This window comes from Geotrypetes seraphini, chromosome 4 (assembly GCF_902459505.1).
Source record: "Geotrypetes seraphini chromosome 4, aGeoSer1.1, whole genome shotgun sequence".
NCBI lineage: Eukaryota > Metazoa > Chordata > Amphibia > Gymnophiona > Dermophiidae > Geotrypetes > Geotrypetes seraphini.
The window spans coordinates 7,984,373-8,004,495 of record NC_047087.1 but is presented as its reverse complement, the minus strand read 5'-3'; the positions used below and the strand labels follow the sequence as shown (position 1 = coordinate 8,004,495).

The window sequence follows — 20,123 nt, the reverse complement described above, 5'->3', positions numbered from 1 at the left end:
TGGCAGATAAAGGCCAAATGGCCCATCCACAGCACCCACTATCTCCTCCTCTCCCTATTGGCTAAGGCTCTTTACACCTGCATTGTGAGGTCATAGAGCTTTATGGTTATAGAAACATGATGGCAGATAAAGGCTAAATGGCCCATCCACAGCATCCACTATCTCCTCCTCTCCCTATTGGCTAAGGCTCTTTACACCTGCATTGTGAGGTCATAGAGCTTTATGGTTATAGAAACATGATGGCAGATAAAGGCTAAATGGCCCATCCACAGCATCCACTATCTCCTCCTCTCCCTATTGGCTAAGGCTCTTTACACCTGCATTGTGAGGTCATAGAGCTTTATGGTTATAGAAACATGATGGCAGATAAAGGCTAAATGGCCCATCCACAGCATCCACTATCTCCTCCTCTCCCTATTGGCTAAGGCTCTTTAACATTTGCATCTCCTCTTCCTATAGGCTAAGGCTCTTTACACCTGCATTGTGAGGTCATAGAGCTTTATGGTTATAGAAACATGATGGCAGATAAAGGCCAAAGGGCCCATCCAGAGCATCCACTATCTCCTCCTCTCCCTATTGGCTAAGGCTCTTAACATTTGCATCTCCTCTTCCTATAGACTAAGGCTCTTTACACCTGCATTGTGAGGTCATAGAGCTTCTTGGTTATAGAAACATAGAAACATGATGGCAGATAAAGGCCAAATGGCCCTTCCACAGCATCCACTATCTCCTCCTCTCCCTATTGGCTAAGGCTCTTAACATTTGCATCTCCTCTTCCTATAGGCTAAGGCTCTTTACACCTGCATTGTGGCATCATAGAGCTTTATGGTTATAGAAACATGATGGCAGATAAAGGCTAAATGGCCCATCCACAGCATCCACTATCTCCTCCTCTCCCTATTGGCTAAGGCTCTTAACAGTTGCATCTTCTCTTCCTATTAGCTAAGGCTCTTTACACCTGCATTGTGGCATCATAGAGCTTTATGGTTATAGAAACATGATGGCAGATAAAAGCCAAATGGCCCATCCGCAGCACCCACTATCTCCTCCTCTCCCTATTGGCTAAGGCTCTTTACACCTGCATTGTGAGGTCATAGAGCTTCTTGGTTATAGAAACATGATGGCAGATAATGGCCAAATGGCCCATCAAAGAGATCCCATGTGTCTGTCCCACACTTTCTTGAATTCAGACACCACCTCTATCATGAGACTATTCCACAAATTATCTACCCTTTCTGTATATTACTCCTGAGCCTGTCACCTCTTAACTTCATCCTATGCCTTCTCATTCTAGAGTTTTCCTTCATTTGAAAAAGACTCACCTCCTGTACTTTAATGCCACAGAGATATTTAAAATTCTCAATCATATCCCATCTCTCCTGCCTTTTTTCCAGAGTATACATATCGCGGCCTTTAAATGTCAGCAGTAGACAAAATGAAAAGAATTTTGGAACTGTAGCTAAAGTATCTTGATCCATTTTAGTTGTATTTTAGTTTCTTAGTACAGTAACTTATTTTAGAATATAAGGAGACCATAATTTTGAAAAATTTGGAAGACAGTGGATTTAGCTTAATTACAACTGTTTGATCTTCTTTTCACAGAACTTGCTGTCAAAACAGCTTTCTCCTACATTTCAAGGGTGTGGTACGCTGCTAATTAAACAGCATTTACTCCAGGACCCGGTTAGGCTATGGAGGATTCTGGGTATGTTTTTGTTTTCTAAAGTACAGTATAAGATTGTTAGACAGTTACCTTTCAGTTGAAATAATCAATCTTACCTTCCAAGAATTTTGAAGGAATGTTCCGACTACAGATTTGACAGTGTAGTGTCCAGTGCAAGGATAATCTTATGATTAAAAAAATCTGAATTCTGTATCTACTTTTGCTTTGGAGCTATAGCAGCTGATAAACTGGTCAAAATCTGTCACGGCAGATTGCGACAAGTTTTAAGGTACATTTTGAGCAAAAATTTTAAGCGGGCTTTTGCATCCATGATTCTCATACTAGCATCGTTGAAACTAGCGTAAGAAGTTGTGCTGGACTGCCAACAATTATTGTCAGCTTTATGAGCAGCTAAAAATGACATTTTATTAACTGATGTGCACGAGGGTCTAACTCATGGACTGTTGCAACTAAGGATCTGATATTTTGGGAAACTTTTTTTCAATGTTGTGCTGGTTCTGTATACAAATTTTGAACAAAATCTGAGACATATTGGTGGGGAGCTTTTTTTAAATTTTACACCATTTGTTATAGAATGACCCTGACATAACAATGAGCCAATGATGACCTCTTTGAACCTCTAACTATGACCCAACTGTATTAGTAACTGTTCTAGCAACTCTATTGAATGTCTGTGACAATCTGTCCATTGTAACTTCCTCGGTAACTGGCCCAACCTCTTGTAATGTAATCCAACCTTGAACTAAGAGCTAAATGCACTAAAGATACTGATTCGATTGCTATTGGTCGATTCTCTGGCCGATTCTCCAGCAGCGATATATGCGCTATCAAGTTTGCGTGCAAATCATTTACATGCAAATGCAACCGATCAATCGCTCAGCAATGTTTAACCATCTAGGAGAGAGTGATGAAATGGTTCCTTGATATTAAAACCAGGCAAGCACCCTATTAACTGTGGTTCACAAAGGCCTATCTCGCTGCTGGGGACAGATGATAAACTTTTTCACAAAAATTCTTGCGCATAGACTTCACCAGCACATGCCGCATCTGGTACGAGATGACCGGGGGACTTCATTGAGTGAAGACAGATTTTTGTCAATATTTGCAGGCTGTTACATTTAGGGCTTCTTTTACAAAGGTGCGTTAGGGCCTTAAAACGTAGAATAGCGCGCGCTAAATTGCCGCACGCTAGCCACTTGAGCAGGCGGTAGTTTTTTGGGTAGCACTAATCCGGTACGTGCGCTAAAAACGCTAGCGCACCTTTGTAAAAGGGAGCCCTTAATCTGGTCAAATCAAAAGGAGGGGTCTCCAGCTCTGCCACTGGGAACTGATGCGGAGAAAGCCTTCGACAGGGTGTATTGGCCATATTTGCTTAGCACTCTGTCGACCATGGGCATTGGAGGGTAGGTTTTCTCCTGGATAAAATTGTTATTTACTGAATATCAGGCTGCTCTATTGATCAATGGGGGGGGTTATACGGATAGTTTTGAATTAGGAAGGGGGACCAGACAGGGATGTGCCGTGTCCCCATTGCTCTAGCCATGGAGCCCTTTGCTCCCAACAGGGTTTTAATGGTATTGTTTGTGGGGAGACCTCTACTAAGCTACTGTTATTTGATGATGATGTCATACTCACGGTTACATGTCCTAGAACCTCTCTCCCGGTAATAATTGAGGAACTTGCCTGGTTTGGTCAGGCGTCTGGTTTAAGACCAACATGGACAAATCCGAGATACTAAATTTGTCAGTGAATCAGAGGGACAGCACTCGGTTAAAGAGTTGCTTTCCTTTTAAATGGGCAACTAATAGCATCAAATAACTGGACATTAACATTACAGCATGGCCTCAATCTTTATTTGAAAACAACGAACAGACTGCAGATAAAGTACAAGATGCAGGCGTTGTTTATTAGTAAATGCAGTAACATACACAACCTTATAGCCAACCAAGGGACCCGACACGGTCCGTGTTTCGGATAACACGCCTTCCTCAGGGGTCCTAATGAATTTAAGCATAAATACTTAAGATAATGTGTAAACATAAAAAGGTGAAGCAAGCAAATGGTAATATGACAAAGGTGATAGTGTCATACAAGAACTTATTAAAGAGAAATAAAGTGAAAATGTGCAAATAATATCGGGTGTCTCTAAGTGCGATTGAAATATATAATGATATAGTGCAAAAGGATGCAAAAAATTTTAATGACTAGAAAGCACAGTTACTTATCGTAACAGGTGTTATCCCAGGACAAGCAGGCAGGTATTCTCACTAGTGGGTGATGTCATCCGACAGAGCCCCGATACGGACGTCTCGCAAGCATGTCTTGCTTGAAGAAACTCAGAAGTTTCGAGATGCCCGCACCGCGCATGCGCCAGTGCCTTCCCGCCCGATGGTCCAGGCGTGTCTCCTCAGTTCTTTTTCTTCCGCGGAGCTGGGAAGTCTATCTTCAATTTGCGCCCATTGAATCTCTTTTTTGCCTTCTATTTTGCTGCGGGTTGAGTTCTTTTGGCTCTCCTGTGCATTTATTTCTTTCTTTGATTTCTTTTTTCAAAAAAAAAATTTTTCCTTCCGATACCGGGTCGGCCGCGGGGATGGGGCCCCGCGCCTTCAACCTTGTGGTGGAGCTTTTCCGGTCTATGTCCCGGCCGATTACCGGTTTTAAAAAGTGTAGCAAGTGCCAGCGCGCGATTTCGCTCACGGACCCTCATCGACGCTGCTTACAGTGTCTGGGACCGGATCACTTCCCGAAATTGTGCCGGCCTTGCTCCACTCTGACGGCGAGAGAGTTTAAGCGCCGCTGTCTACTGTGGGAGTCCATGTTCAAGATGGAAGCTTCATCGGATCCTGCAGCTTCGACATCGACATCGACGGGTGCTTCGACTCCTTCCGCGAAGCCCTCTGCCTCCCCGGCTGCTTCGGGCCTCCTGAAACCGGCATCGTTCACACCGGTTTCGGCCCCGGCTTCGGTGCCTTCCTCCGTCTCCTCGGAGCAGGTATCGACCCCGACAGTTCCACCGGTGGTGCTCAAGGTGCCGAAGACTGGCAAGCAGAAGCACGCAGCACCGAAGGAGTGCGGAGACCTTGCGGAAGGGCCCCCTTTTGGTGCGGATCCCTCCATATCGGCTTCATTGCGGTCCCTTCTGGAGGCTCAGTTCGTGGAGCTCATGCAGACCATGGGGCCTCGGCTGATTGCCACCATCCAGGGTGAATTCCCAGCTTCGGCTTCGAGGGGCGGACCGCCCCCTCCTCCTCCTCCTCGCCGCACGACCTCGTTGCTCGGCGAGGAGGAGCAGCGAGCGGTGTCCGGGTCCTCGAGGAGGTCCTCCGTTAGTGCTGTGCCTCCTTTGGAACCGATTCCCTCGAGGAGGGCCTCCCTTGGAGCCCATCCCCTCGAGGAAAGCCTCGTTTAGTGACCTGCCTCCCTTGGAACCGATTACTCCGCCCCATGACTCAGTGTGGCATCCACCTTCGGGGCCACCCAGTCCTGGGCATAGCAGGAAGCAGGACGAGTTCTTCCGAACCCCCTATCAAACCTGGGCGTCGTCGGGGGAGGCGCTGACTCTTCCGCCTCTTCGATCGACGGCATCGAGTCCGATCTGCTCCTTGGAGGCTTCTGACCCAGTTTCTCACAGACGGGCTCGATCCCCTTCCAGGCATCGATCCAGACACTCTTCGAGGCATTCCTCTCGACACTCAACCGTCTCGCCTCAGAAGAAATTGCCTCGGTTGGGGTATGCTGCTTCGACTGGGTCTCCTACTCCGGGCCCGGAGTTCGAGGACCCCGAGGTTTTCTACTCGTCCTGTTGCTCGCAGGCCTCTCTGGAGCCCGAAGCCTCTTCTTCTTCTAGCCCTTCTCGTAAACTGGCGACGGCGGACCAACTGTCTTTTTCCTCATTTCTCAGACAGATGGCGGATGACATGGACATTACTCTCGATGCTGGGTCTCGATACTCCAAGGAGTACCTCGACACCATGCACTTGCCTCGTCCTCCAGCCGAGTCCTTGCGCCTCCCTCTGCACAAGCTCCTCGACCAGACCTTCATGAGGTGCTTTGAGTCTCCTTACTCTATCCCTGCGGTCCCTGGAAAATTGGATGCTCGGTATCGCACGTTGCATCATAAGGGCTTCAAGGGTCCTCGGCTTTCTCACCAGTCCCTCCTGGTCGAATCCTCGCTCAAGCGGTCTCATTCTGACCAGGTCTATGCTTCAGTGCCTCCGGGACTCGAGGGCAGAACCATGGATAAGTTTGGTCGACGCATCTATCAGAATTCGATGATGATGTCCCGAGTCCTGAATTACAATTTCCACTTTGCTGCCTACTTGGAATTTTTTCTGCCTGTGCTTCGGAAATTCACACCATACATTGAGTCCCAGGCTCGGTTTGAGTTTGAGGAAGTGGTTGCTTTGCTGTCCCAGCTTCGTCTTCAGTTGATGCAATCTGCCTATGATGCTTTCGAGCTCTCGGCCCGAGCAGCGGCCTGCTCTGTGGCGATGCGCCGGTTGGCCTGGTTGCGGACCATTGACATGGATCCGAATCTTCAGGACCGCCTGGCAAACGTCCCGTGTGCTGGGGCGGATCTTTTTGACGAATCCATCGAGACAATCACGAAGAAATTGTCCGATCATGAAAAGTTCTTCCAGTCCATTCTTAGGCCGAAGCCTAAGCCTCAACAGTCTCGACCCTCTCGTCCATCGTTGATTTATCAGCGGCGTTATCAACCGAGGCAAACTCCGCCTGCGAGGCAACCGGCGAAGCGACAGCCTCCTCAGAAGGATCAGCCAAAGTCTCAGTCGCCTGCTGTCCCTAAGGCCACTCAGCCTTTTTGACTGTTTCGTCGGGGCATAACCATCCTCGTTCTGCCTCCCCCTGTTTTTCCCATCGGAGGGCGCCTCCATCATTTTTATCATCGCTGGGAGGCCATAACCTCCGACCTCTGGGTCCTTACTATCGTCAGGGAGGGATACTCTCTTCATTTCCATCGGGTCCCTACAGACCACCCTCCAAGAGAGTATCCTTCCAACTTGACACAGACTGCCCTTCTTCTTCAGGAAGCTCAGGCTTTGCTCCGGCTTCATGCCGTAGAGCTGGTCCCGTCGGACCAACTGAACCAGGGGTTTTACTCCCGGTACTTCCTTGTTCCGAAGAAGACGGGCGACCTGCAACCCATTTTGGACCTCAGTGTCCTCAACAAATTCCTAGTCAAAGAGAGGTTTCACATGCTGACGCTTGCTTCTCTCTACCCCTCCTCGAGCAGAACGACTGGTTATGCTCTCTGGATCTCAAGGAGGCCTACACTCATATTCCCATTCATCCGGCCTCTCGCAAATTCCTCGGATTTCGGGTGGGACATCTCCATCTACAGTATCGAGTGCTTCCATTCGGCCTGTCTTCGTCCCCCAGAGTCTTCACGAAGTGTCTGGTAGTAGTGGCCGCGGCACTCCAGAACCAAGGTCTTCAGGTATTCCCCTACCTCGACGACTGACTGATAAAGGCTCCCTCGGCCTCAGGGGTCATCTCGGCGACCCTGTCCACGATTCTGTTCCTGCAGAGCTTGGGATTCGAGATCAACTTTCCCAAATCTCATCTACAGCCTACACAGTCGCTCCCCTTCATCGGGGCGATCTTGGATACCATACGTCTCAGAGCATTCCTTCCTTCTCAGCGCATGGATGCTCTTCTTCATCTCTGCCAGTCTGTATCTTCTCGCCAGTCCATCACAGCGAGACACATGATGGTCCTCCTGGGCCACATGGCCTCTACAGTTCATGTGACGCCTTTGGCCAGACTCCATCTCAGAATTCCTCAGTGGACTCTGGCTTCTCAGTGGACTCAGGTGTCGGATCCGTTGACTCGACACGTCCTCGTCACTCCTGCCCTTCGGCAATCTCTGCTTTGATGGATGACCTCTTCAAATCTATCCAGAGGTTTGCTGTTTCACACTCCTCCCCACCAGAAGGTTCTCACAACCGATTCCTCAACCTATGCCTGGGGAGTGCATCTGGATGGGCTTCGCACTCAGGGATTCTGGACCAGTGCGGACCGACTCCATCAAATCAATCTTCTGGAGCTCAGAACCATATTCAATGCTCTTCACGCTTTTCAACATCTGCTTCACGACATGGTGGTCCTCATTCGCACCGACAATCAGGTCGCCGTGTATTATGTCAACAAGCAGGGGGGCACGGGCTCGGCCTCCCTCTGCCAGGAAGCTCTCAGAGTCTGGGATTGGGCAGTTCACCACAACACCTTCCTCAAAGCTGTCTATATTCAGGGGAGGGACAATGTCCTAGTGGACAACTTGAGTCGTCTCCTCCAGCCTCACGAATGGACTCTCCATTCCAACTCCCTTCATCAGATCTTTGCAAAATGGGGGACGCCTCAGATAGACCTCTTTGCGGCTCCCCACAACTTCAAACTGCCTCAGTTTTGCTCTAGGATCTACACTCCTCATCGCCTCGAGGCAGATGCCTTTCTACTGGATTGGGGGAATCGCTTCCTGTATGCGTTTCCCCCATTTCCTCTCATTCAAAAGACTCTGGTCAAGTTGAGATCAGACCATGCCACCATGATTCTGATTGCTCCTCGGTAGCCCAGACAACCTTTGTTCTCCCTTCTACTTCAACTCAGCAGCAGGGAGCCGGTGTTTCTTCCAGTGTTTCCATCACTACTTACTCAACATCAAGGTTCACTGCTTCATCCCAACCTACAGTCTCTCCACCTGACAGCTTGGTTCCTCTCAACGTAACCCCTCACCAGTTTTCCCAGGAGGTGAGGGATGTCTTGGAGGCTTCCAGGAAGCCTGCTACTCGTCAATGCTACTCCCAGAAGTGGACTAGATTTTCTTCTTGGTGTGTTTCCAATTCTAAGGAGCCTCAACGAGCCTCTCTATCCTCTGTATTGGACTATCTTCTACACCTGTCTCAGTCTGGTCTCAAGTCGACATCTATACGAGTCCACCTGAGTGCTATTGCGGCTTTTCATCAGCCTCTACAAGGGAAACCTCTCTCCTCTCATTCTGTGGTTTCCAGATTTATGAAAGGACTTTTTCATGTCAATCCTCCTCTCAAACCGCCTCCAGTGGTTTGGGATCTCAATGTTGTCCTTTCTCAGCTTATGAAACCTCCTTTTGAGTCTCTGAGAAAGGCTCCACTAAAGTTTCTCACTTGGAAAGTGGTTTTTCTGGTGGCCCTCACATCTGCTCGCAGGGTCAGTGAGCTTCAGGCCTTGGTGGCGGACCCACCTTTCACTGTATTCCATCATGACAAGGTGGTTCTCCGCACTCATCCGAAATTCCTACCTAAAGTGGTTTCTGAATTTCATCTCAACCAATCTATTGTACTTCCAGTGTTTTTTCCAAAGCCTCATTCTCATCCTGGAGAATCAGCTCTTCATACTCTGGACTGTAAACGTGCTTTGGCTTTCTACCTGGATCGCACCAAACCACACAGAACTGCTCCTCAACTTTTCGTCTCCTTTGATCCAAACAAGTTGGGACGACCTGTATCGAAGCGCACCATCTCCAACTGGATGGCGGCTTGTATCTCTTTCTGCTATGCCCAGGCTGGATTACCCCTTCCCTGTAGGGTCACAGCCCATAGGGTCAGAGCAATGGCAGCCTCTGTAGCCTTCCTCAGATCGACACCGATTGAGGAGATTTGTAAGGCTGCCACTTGGTCCTCGGTTCATACATTCACCTCTCATTATTGTCTGGATACTTTCTCCAGAAGGGATGGACAGTTTGGCCAAACAGTGTTACAAAATTTATTCTCCTAAGTTGCCAACTCTCCCTCCATCCCATTGAGGTTAGCTTGGAGGTCACCCACTAGTGACCGCGTAAGGGATCTCCAAGTTCCGAATGAAAGTCTGACGGAGCACCGGGTTCAAGGGAAGCCGAAGGGACTCCCGGGGCGGAGACGGGATGTCGAGCTCCTCTAGAAACTCCTTAGTATACTTGGAGTCGCTCTGGAGGTCCAGACGGAGGGCCCGCCCCATGTCCTGCACGTACCTCGTGAAAGAGGACAGACGAGTGGCACCCTGATCCTCAGGCGGGGTGGCTGAATGGGACCGCCGTGCGGCGGAAAAGGAGGGAAAAGCCTCCCTAGAATAGCGAGGTTCCCTCTCAGCTCCCCCGAACCCCAGGACACCGCACTCAGAGAGCGAGGCGGGGTCGAGGACCGACGGCGCCTCGAAGAGCTCCTCGGGGAAGACCCCGGTGTGCGAGGCACCGAAGACATCCGACGGCTCGGAGATGGGTCCGGGACCCCTCCGGAGAGCCGTGATGAGGTAGACCTCCCCGGCCCAGAGCCCTGGACTGAGAAGGAGTCAGCAGCAACTTGGGGTTGGAGAGAGACAACTCCGAAACCCGTAGAGGCCCCGCGGTGCATGCCGCTGGGGAATGACCCCGTCTCGAGGGAGAATCCCGGTTGCGCTTAGCCAGCCGCCTGGACGGGGTCGACGCAGGCTATGACCGCGCTTCGACCCCGGGCGTCCCGAGGGTGAGGAACGTCTCGAGGCCCGGGGCGAAGAATCCGAGGAGGAGAGACGCCGGGAACGCCTAACAGTTAATAAAACCCTAACTAAAATGTAATATACGAATGTTAAAATATTAAAATACATTACTGTATGTTAATGACAAAAAATGATTAAAAGACTTTATTAGAAAACAATGTTAAACAACAATAAGAAGAAAGTATATTAAAAACAATGTAAAAAATGATATTAAAACAATATATAAAAAAATCATAAAATATTGTTTGCTAAAACTTAAACCTGTTGCATGCCATGGACATACCATGGGTTCAATGTGAGTAGGTGGCAACCACAGAATTATAAGAAAAGACGATTAGCAGAGTAATGACTGAGTGCACAAAGCAAAGGTGGCCTAGATACTCTCTAACAATAGCTAAGAGCAAATAAATAAGCCTAACAGCGTTAGAACTGAAGATTAGATTATGTACTCAAACATACCATTCAGACATAAAAATACCATATATTTAAAAAAGGGGGGAGAGTAATGCACATGAGATATGAATCAAAACCAGCTATACTCTTGTGACAATGATGAGCATAAATAATACATGAACAAGGTAAAATAAATCATCGTGGATCTAAAATATGGAAATCTTTACTTACCACACGCCAATCACGATCAAATGGGGTCAAGCAAGTCTTGCACAATGGCAAAAAAGGTTATTATGAAGTGGGCTGAAGGCTGAAATAGAAATCTACCAGCGATGTGGGCGTAGCCGATTGGTTGGTGTGCTCAGAAACATGGCTGTAGCCGATTGGTGGATATGCTTAGGTGGAAATGCTAAACAAGCAAACGAATGAATAGTGGAATGAAAATGAGGCTTGGATTAGGCTGGAACTAAGGAAACCAAAAATGTGAAAAACTTGATGTGCTCATTAGGTTGGTGTGCTCAGAAACTGTCTAGGAAAATATTTGGAAGAGTAGGCCCCCGAGGGTACAGAGAAGTGTGCAGTACCAATTCCGTGGTCAGGGCAGTTCCTTATCTTAAGCGTTATTATATAGCGGTCCAACTAAAGTCCTTCCTGTCTTGGTGTAAAGATTGCTTTAAAAGTTGTGTCAAGCTTGAACAGCCGCATATAATTGATATTATCCCAGGACAAGCAGGCATGATATTCTCACATGTGGGTGACGTCATCTACGGAGCCCCAGCGCGGACAGCTTTTCAAGCAAACTTGATTGAAGTTTCAAGTTTGCTACACTGCACCACGCATGTGCATGCCTTCATGCCCACTAGAGGGCGCATCCCCACCTCGTGGTCCTCAGTTCAGTTTTTTCCGCGGAGCCAGAAGCCCTGTGGAAATTGAGCTCTGATAGCTTTGCCTTCTGACACTGCGTCTGGGTTATTTAGCTCGGTCGCTGTGCTTTATTTGTTGTTTTTCCTTCTTAGTCCGTCGTTTATCGTCGAAAAAAAAAAAAAAAAAGCTTTGTTTCTCCGTTCGGCTCCTGGGGCTCCCGGGAGCCACGGCCGCGGGATGTCGTTCGTTCCCGGCCCCTTTTCTTTTTCATGTCCCGTCCCTTGACGGGCTTTAAAAAATGCACCCGGTGTGATCGGTTGCTGTCAATTACCGATCCGCACCGGTGGTGCTTGATTTGCTTAGGTCCGGAGCACCCTACTGACTCCTGTGAGAGGTGCTCCACTTTTCAATCCAGAGCGCTCCGCCGACGCTGTGCCCGGATGGCGGAGCTCTTCTCTGTGGACCCCGCAGCGGGGAAGGCCTCGACGTCGGCCGCGGCTTCGGCCTCGGCCTCGGGTCCCTCGACCTCGCCGCGACCCTTTACTTCCTCGAAGCCTGCCGCCTCAACCAAGCCTGCCTCGGGTAAGTCCTCGCTTCCGTCCTCGACTCCAGGGTCAGCGAAGAAGCCATCCTCGGGCTCCTCAACAACGGGGGGGGGGGGGGGTCGTCTTCGGCCCCGCCCCGAGTGTCGAAGCCTGGTGCCCCGAGGGAATACTCGAGACCGAGGTCGCCCTCTAGGGGGCACCCCCCGGCCTCAGACCTACCGGCCATGATGGGGATTCCGACCTTCCAGGACTTGCTCCGAGCCCTCATTACCTCGGAGCTGTCCGGGGCCATTGAACACCTGCAGCAGGCCTCGGCCTCGTCTGCTCCGGCCTCAACTGCCCCGGCGTCGGCGGCCTCGGTCTCGGTGCCCTCGGCTTTGGCCCCCGGGGTGCTTCCAACCTCGACCCCGACCTTGCCCTCGGCCTCGACCTCGGTTGACCAGCCTGAGAGAAGTGTACGGCCTCGGGACAAGGTGCGTCGGGTTCGGAGGATCTCTTCCACGTCCTCTTCCTCGAGATCCTCCCGGGGCTCCTCGCCCTCGGGTCGGCCTCGGGCGAGGCGTCGGCCAAGGAAGCCCAAGCGTTCTCGGGGTTCTCCTCGGAGACGCGGTCGCTCCTCGCCGAGTGGAGGTGAGACGTTGCGTGTCTCGGAGCTCCGCCTTGACAATCCGAGGCTTTTCCGGTCCTCCGTTGGACGGGGTTCGAGAGACTCCTCGCCGAGACGTAGGGGGCGTGCCTCGGTGCCTCGTACCCCGGGGACTTCCCCTAAGGGCTCCTCGGGGCATAGGCGGTCCCCGACCCCTTCGAGGTCGCTGGGTGTGGCCTCTTGGGGATCGGGGTCTGGTAGGGAGCCTCGGTATTCCCGCGAGGCTTCCCCCTTCTGCTCGGCGGGGAGGTCTTCCCGGACTCCTTCCCCGCTTTCCCGGCCCTCTTCCTTCTCGAACTTCGTGCAGGATATGGCACGGGCTTTGGACCTGGACTTACTTGCTGGGTCTCAGTATACGAAGGAGTTTTTGGAGGAGCAAGACTTGCCCAATCCCCCGAGAGAAACTCCTCGTCTGCCTCTCAATAAGGTCCTTCACCAGACCTTCCTGAGAAATCTGGACTCCCCTCTTACAGTCACAGCGGTGCCATCTAAGATGGAGTCCAAGTACCGGACCATTCCATGTAAGGGCTTCGAGAAAGCACAACTGTCTCACCAGTCGTTGCTCGTGGAGTCGGCGCTCAAGAAGTCGCAGCCCTCCAAGGTCTCGGCGGCGGTCCCGCCCGGACGGAAGGGGCGGACCCTGGACAAGTTTGGTCGTCGCCTCTATTCCAATTCATTGATGGCTACCAGGGTCCTTAATTATGCCTTTACGTTTTCCTCCTATCTTCGAAGCATGGTCAAGGACTTGCCTCGATATCAAGGGGTCATGCCGGATTCCCATAAGGAGGGTTTTGCCACGTTCATGTCCAACCTCTCTCAGTTGCGTCTGTACCTGTTCCACGCAGTTTACGACGCATTTGAACTGGCCTCCAGGGTATCCGCCTTTGCAGTGGCAATGCGCCGGCTGGCATGGCTCCGTACACTTGATATGGACCCTAACTTGCAGGAACGTCTGGCCAATCTACCCTGTGTTGGCTCTGAATTATTTGACGAGTCCCTGGAGGCGGCGACCAAACGTTTGTCGGAACAGGAGCGCTCCCTTGCCTCCTTGGTCCGTTCTAAACCTCGGGCCCCGCTGCAGAAACCGTTTAGGCCTCCCCCGCGAAGATATCCGCAGAAGTCCACACCGGCCTTCTCTAGGCCCCCGCCGCAGCAGGGGAGAGGAGCCCAACAAAAACCGCAGGCGCCGGGGGCGTCCAAGCCGTCGCCGTCTTTTTGACGTGATGTGCGGATGGGGGCGGGCCCCCTCCGCACTCTCGCCGGACCCCCTTCCTATCGGGGGTCGACTCCGGGCCTTTTATCCGGCCTGGACCGGGATCACATCAGATACTTGGGTGCTCCGGATTATCTCCGAGGGCTACTCTCTAAATTTCTCAGCTACGCCGCCGGATCTTCCGCCGGGAGCTTGCCCATGCGACCGGACCCAGCTTCCCCTTCTCCTCGCGGAAGCCAGGGCCTTGTTGACCCTTCGGGCGGTGGAACCTGTACCCCCCGACCAGCGGGGACGGGGGTTTTACTCCCGTTACTTTTTGGTCCCAAAGAAGACCGGGGACTTACGCCCCATTTTGGACCTCAGAAAGCTCAACAAATTCCTGGTCCGGGAGAAGTTTCGTATGTTATCGCTTCCGGTTTTGTACCCTCTGTTGGAGGAAGGGGACTGGATGTGCTCCCTAGACTTGAAGGAAGCATATACTCATGTTCCGGTGCATCCCGCCTTCCGCAAATTCCTACGGTTTCAGGTGGGGGAGTTGCACCTCCAATATCGGGTCCTCCCCTTCGGACTGGCTTCGTCCCCTCGAGTCTTCACGAAGTGTATGGTGGTGGTCGCTGCAGCCCTGCGATCTCGGGGGTTGCAGGTCTTTCCCTATCTGGACGATTGGCTGATCAAGTCCCCGACCAGGGAGGGGGTTATCTCAGCGACCCGACAGACTATCACCTTCCTTCAACGTCTGGGGTTCGAAGTGAACTTCCCCAAGTCTCAGTTGTGTCCGGCTCAATCCCTTCAGTTTATAGGAGCCGTGCTGGACACGGTTCGCCTTCGTTCGTTCCTCCCTCCTCCTCGGTTGAAGGCTCTGCTTCGGTTGAGTCGCCAGGTTTCTCTCCTGCCCGCAGTATCGGCGCAGCGCATGATGATGCTTCTGGGCCATATGGCATCGACGGTCCATGTCACTCTGTTCGCCCGGTTGCACCTGAGGCTTCCTCAGTGGACCTTGGCCTCTCAGTGGCGCCAGGATTGCGATCCAGTCTCTTGTCCGATAACGGTGACTCCTTCTTTGAGACGCTCGCTCCGTTGGTGGACAAACTCTTCCAATCTTTCAGGGGGTTTGCTCTTTCTCGTTCCTCTGCACCGCAAGGTCCTGACCACGAACTCCTCGGAGTACGCGTGGGGGGCTCATCTCGACGGTCTGCGGACCCAGGGTCTATGGTCGGCAGAGGACCGCCTTTGTCACATCAATGTGTTGGAGCTTCGTGCCATTTTTCGGGCGGCTCGAGCGTTCGGCCACCTGCTCCACGATCAGGTAGTCCTCGTGCGAACGGACAACCAGGTGGCAATGTATTATGTGAACAAACAAGGGGGAACGGGTTCTTGGGCCCTGTGCCAGGAAGCCCTGCGCCTTTGGGAATGGGCGGTTTCCCAGAACATTTTCCTACGTGCGGTTTACATCCAGGGAGAGAAGAATTGCCTAGCGGACAAACTCAGTCGTCTTCTCCAGCTGCACGAGTGGTCGTTGAACTCCCGAGTTCTGCGCGAGGTCTTCGACCGCTGGGGGACGCCCCAGGTGGATCTGTTTGCCTCACCGGAGACCCGCAAACTACCTCTTTATTGTTCACGGATCTACTCCCCGGACCGTCTCGAGGCAGATGCCTTTCTTCTCGACTGGGGAGGGAGGTTCCTTTATGCGTTTCCTCCTTTTCCTCTGATCTTGAGGACGCTGGTGCATCTCAAATCGACCGGAGCCGCTATGATTCTCATTGCGCCTCGTTGGCCTCGTCAACATTGGTTCTCCCTATTCCTTCAACTCAGTGTCAGGGAACCTCTGCTTCTGCCTGTTTTTCCCTCTCTGCTGTCTCAGAGTCGGGGCTCGCTGTTACATCCCAATCTTCAGTCTTTACATCTGACCGCTTGGTTCCTTTCCCCTTGACTTCGGTTCCTGTTTCTCAGTCGGTGAGGGAGATTTTGGAAGCCTCGTGCAAGGTCTCGACTAGGCTTTGTTATTCCCAGAAGTGGACCAGATTCTCATTCTGGTGTTCCTCGAACCATCTGGACCCGAGTTCAGTTCCAGTGTCTTCGGTGCTGGAATATTTGTTGCATCTGTCTAAGTCTGGACTGAAGACGACTTCCATTCGGGTGCATCTCAGTGCCATTGCGGCATTCCATCGGCATCTCGAGGGTCGGTCTCTCTCTCTTCATCCTCTGGTAACTCGTTTCATGAGGGGTCTCGTGAATGTCCATCCTCCTCTGAAACCTCCTCCTGTAGTTTGGGATCTTAATGTGGTCTTAGCTCAACTGATGAAGCCTCCTTTTGAGCCTATCGACAAATCTCATCTTAAGTTTCTCACTTGGAAGGTGGTCTTTTTGATTGCGCTCACATCCGCTCGTCGGATTAGCGAGCTGCAGGCTTTGGTTGCGGATCCACCTTTTACTGTGTTTCATCATGACAAGGTGGTTCTTCGCACCCATTCTAAATTTTTGCCTAAGGTTGTGTCTGATTTCCACCTCAATCAGTCCATTGTTCTTCCGGTGTTCTTCCTGAAGCCCCACTCTCATCCTGGTGAGACGGCGCTTCACACGCTTGACTGTAAGAGGGCGTTGGCCTTTTATCTCCAACGTACCAAGTCTCATCGGAAGGTTCCTCAATTGTTTTTGTCCTTTGATCCTAATTGGTTGGGACATCCTGTTTCCAAGCGCACCTTGTCCAACTGGTTGGCTGCTTGTATTTCTTTTTGCTATGCTCATGCTGGTCTCACGCTCCATGGTCGAGTCACGGGGCATAAGGTCCGGGCTATGGCAGCTTCTGTTGCTTTCCTCCGGTCTACTCCTGTGGAGGACATATGTAAAGCTGCCACTTGGTCTTCAGTTCATACGTTCACCTCCCACTACTGTCTGGACACTTTGTCCAGAAGCGACGGCCGGTTTGGCCAGTCGGTGTTACGTAACCTGTTTTCCTAAATTGCCATCCTCCCACCTGCCCTTTGTTGGTTAGCTTGGAGGTCACCCACATGTGAGAATATCATGCCTGCTTGTCCTGGGATAAAGCACAGTTACTTACCGTAACAGGTGTTATCCAGGGACAGCAGGCATATATTCTCACAACCCGCCCTCCTCCCCGGGGATGGCTTCTTTGCTGGTTATGGAACTGAGGACCACGAGGTGGGGATGCGCCCTCTAGTGGGCATGAAGGCATGCACTTACGTGGTGCAGTGTAGCAAACTTGAAACTTCAATCAAGTTTGCTTGAAAAGCTGTCCGCGCTGGGGCTCTGTAGATGACGTCACCCACATGTGAGAATATATGCCTGCTGTCCCTGGATAACACCTGTTACGGTAAGTAACTGTGCTATTTGTGCCGAGTTCTCCCCTGGTTACCCTTAACAGAAGCACAGAGCCTAATGAAAGGCACTAATCCCTACTTGTATCATACTTATAATCTTTGGACTAGTTCTCGTTTACTTTGTAACAGACATTATTTCTTGAGCATACCATTGTGGGTGGCAGAGGGCTTTTTGCCGGGTAGGCTAGATCCCTTCTATAAGACTTGGGCACAGCAGGGTCTCATTGATTTGGGAGATTTTATCAAGGAGGGTAAGCTTCTACCCTCTTCTGATCTATTGGAGGCTTATGACTTGGAGGCCCTTGACTATTTCCATTTTAGGCAAGTACATGATTTTATTAAGCGTAAACTATTGGCAAGTTTCGACTACTGGAAACTCCGCTAGAGTGGGCCATAAGTGGTAACAGTGGTAGAGGATGCATTACCCGATTTTATAAGGCACATTCAACAAACTGCAAGCCCAATCAGATATATAAACATATGGGAGACCTTGTTGGGACAAGTTCAATCAACTCGGTGTTGGGAGAAACAGTTTCAGAATTAACTATACATATCTATTTTGAGCTCCTAGGTGGAAAACAGATATAAAATGCTATATCAGTACGATTACATAGAATATATCCACAGACCTCCAACTTGTGCTGGAGGCAGTGTGTGCAACAGGGCACATTTTTACATATATGGTGGGATTGCCCAAAAGTCATCCCCTATTGGGATATGGTATTTGAGGCACTATCTGATATTTTGCAAAAATGTGGGGACTGTTCTGTTACATATATTTTATGGGGTGCTGCCTCGCAGATCCCAGAAACTGGCTTTTCATGTGTTCACGACCAGCAGACTTTTGCTGGCAGCACACTGGAAACAGATTCGGCAACAATTTCTTGGTAAGCTAGACTTTATTTTTCGGATGTCTTAAGTTAACCGCAATGAGGCAAAATCGATTGTAACTATTCCTTAAAGTTTGGAACCCTTATACACTTACTTATTATTGATGGTTAGCTGGGGGGGGGGGGGTAGTCCATTGGGTTGAAATCTATGGCCTTACTGAAGAATTACGGTACAACCTATTGATTGTGCGGGACTGTGGGGGTTATGGCTGTTGTATATTTGCTTGCTTGTTTTGCTCTGTTCTTGACCTTTGGAAAAAACTAAATAAAAAATTATACCAGTAGGGTTTGGGTTTGCACTCTGTGGGTTCAAATCCCACACTGCTCCTTGTGACCCTGGGCAAGTCACTTAATCCCCCAGTGCCCCAGGTACATTAGATAGAGTGTGAGCCTGCCAGGACAGATAGGGTAAAATGCTTGAGTACCTGAATGTAAACCACTTAGACTATAAGTGGTATATAAATGCTTAAATAAAATAAATAAATATTTTGGAAGTGGCATATTGAAGCACCAGCATCTTTATATTGGTGATGTTATTGGAAAAGATCCGTTTCTCTACCTCCATCCGTAGACAGAGATAATAACCCAATTGTTTTGCCAGACGAAAGGAAAGGAACATCAAACTCCCAAGTACAGTATTTTAGATTAATGCTTTCTTCAGCTTTTCATTTAACCATCAACAACACTAAATTCACAGAAAACATATGGAAAATATAATGTGCATGGTGAAATTTAAATTGACCTGTTCTTTTCCTTTTTTTTTTTGTAGGTGGTACTTACTTTTTTAGTTCTTCTAGATCTCAGTGGAAGAGTAATAAAAATGAAGGTGCCAAAGGGAAACCAACTGAGGAGGATGATGGTATGATTGCTTTTTGTAAGGAGCTCATTCATAGCTGTTTATGCACATGACATCAGTGTTTTCCAGCTTTAGATTCCTTTAAAGGGAATTAATCTTTTATTTTGTTTGGCACCTTTCTCTTGCTCTTTTGGGCTTCCATCCCTACTTTCATTCATGGCAGCATTCCCTTCCATCAATTCTAGCCTGTTCAAGGGAAGCTGGGGCTTCCTCTCTACCTGAAACGGTGATTCAAGAGGTTGTAAAAGGTGACATTTTTCAACAGAAACTGGTATGATTTGAAAAAACGGGGGTGGGTGGCTCATTCTCTTTACGGGTCTTTTAATAAGTGTAAGAGTTCAGAGTCTTACTTCCTCCTTGAACTTTTATGAATAGCTGTTTGTTAGTACAGAGTACATTCAAGTTTCAAGTTTAATATATCTCTTGATTGATCGCTTAGTCAGATTTCAAAGCGATTAACAATTTAAAATACATTCATTAGCAATATAAACAATACAATACAAACTTTGAATACTGACATTAAGTTAAAAACTAAAACATCATTTAGGAAACATAGGGAAGAAAGGGATAGCAAAATACAACTAGGAATAGTAAAGCAATACAAGGAAAAGTATAAAAGGAAGATAAATTAAAACATAATTTAATAATATGTAATCTGTGGCCTAGGGGCTACTAAAAGCATCTTTAAAAAGGAAGGTTTTTAAATTACTTTTAAATTTACCAAGGTCCTGCTCCATACGTAAGTAAATTGGGAGAGAATTCCATGTCTGTGGGGCGGTCACAGAAAAGATGAATTGCCGTCTGGTATTAATGATTTTAAGCGATGGAATGGTTAAAAGATGTTGCTCATTGGATCTTAATGTTCTAGATGGATGGTACGGAATTAATGATTTATATATAAATGCTGGGGTTTTGTATAAAAGAGTTTTAAAGGTAAGTAAACAGAGTTTGTATGTTATCCAGTGATTGACTGGGAGCCAGTGCGCATTTTTCAGAAGTGGTGTAACGTGGTCCAATTTTTTTTGATTTGGTTATGAGTTTAATAGAGATATTTTGGATAATTTGAAGACGTTTAATTTCATTTAATGATATTCCTTTAAAAAGAGAGTTACAGTAATCTATTTTTGAAATCACCAGAGAATGAATAAGAATATTTAGTGATTTTGGGCATAAGAATTTTGAAATG

General features: G+C 49.3%; 1 protein-coding gene across 2 annotated transcripts in view; it reads left to right on the top strand.

The window, feature by feature from the left end:
* SPG7 (SPG7 matrix AAA peptidase subunit, paraplegin) overlaps positions 1-20,123 on the top strand; it is a 120,155-nt gene that overhangs the window by 21,624 nt on the left and 78,408 nt on the right. For both annotated transcript variants that reach the window (XM_033941296.1, XM_033941295.1), the window contains exons 2-3: positions 1,603-1,705; positions 18,851-18,940. In XM_033941296.1, the coding sequence (XP_033797187.1) occupies positions 1,603-1,705; positions 18,851-18,940 (193 nt within the window). The remainder of the gene's footprint in view (positions 1-1,602; positions 1,706-18,850; positions 18,941-20,123) is intronic.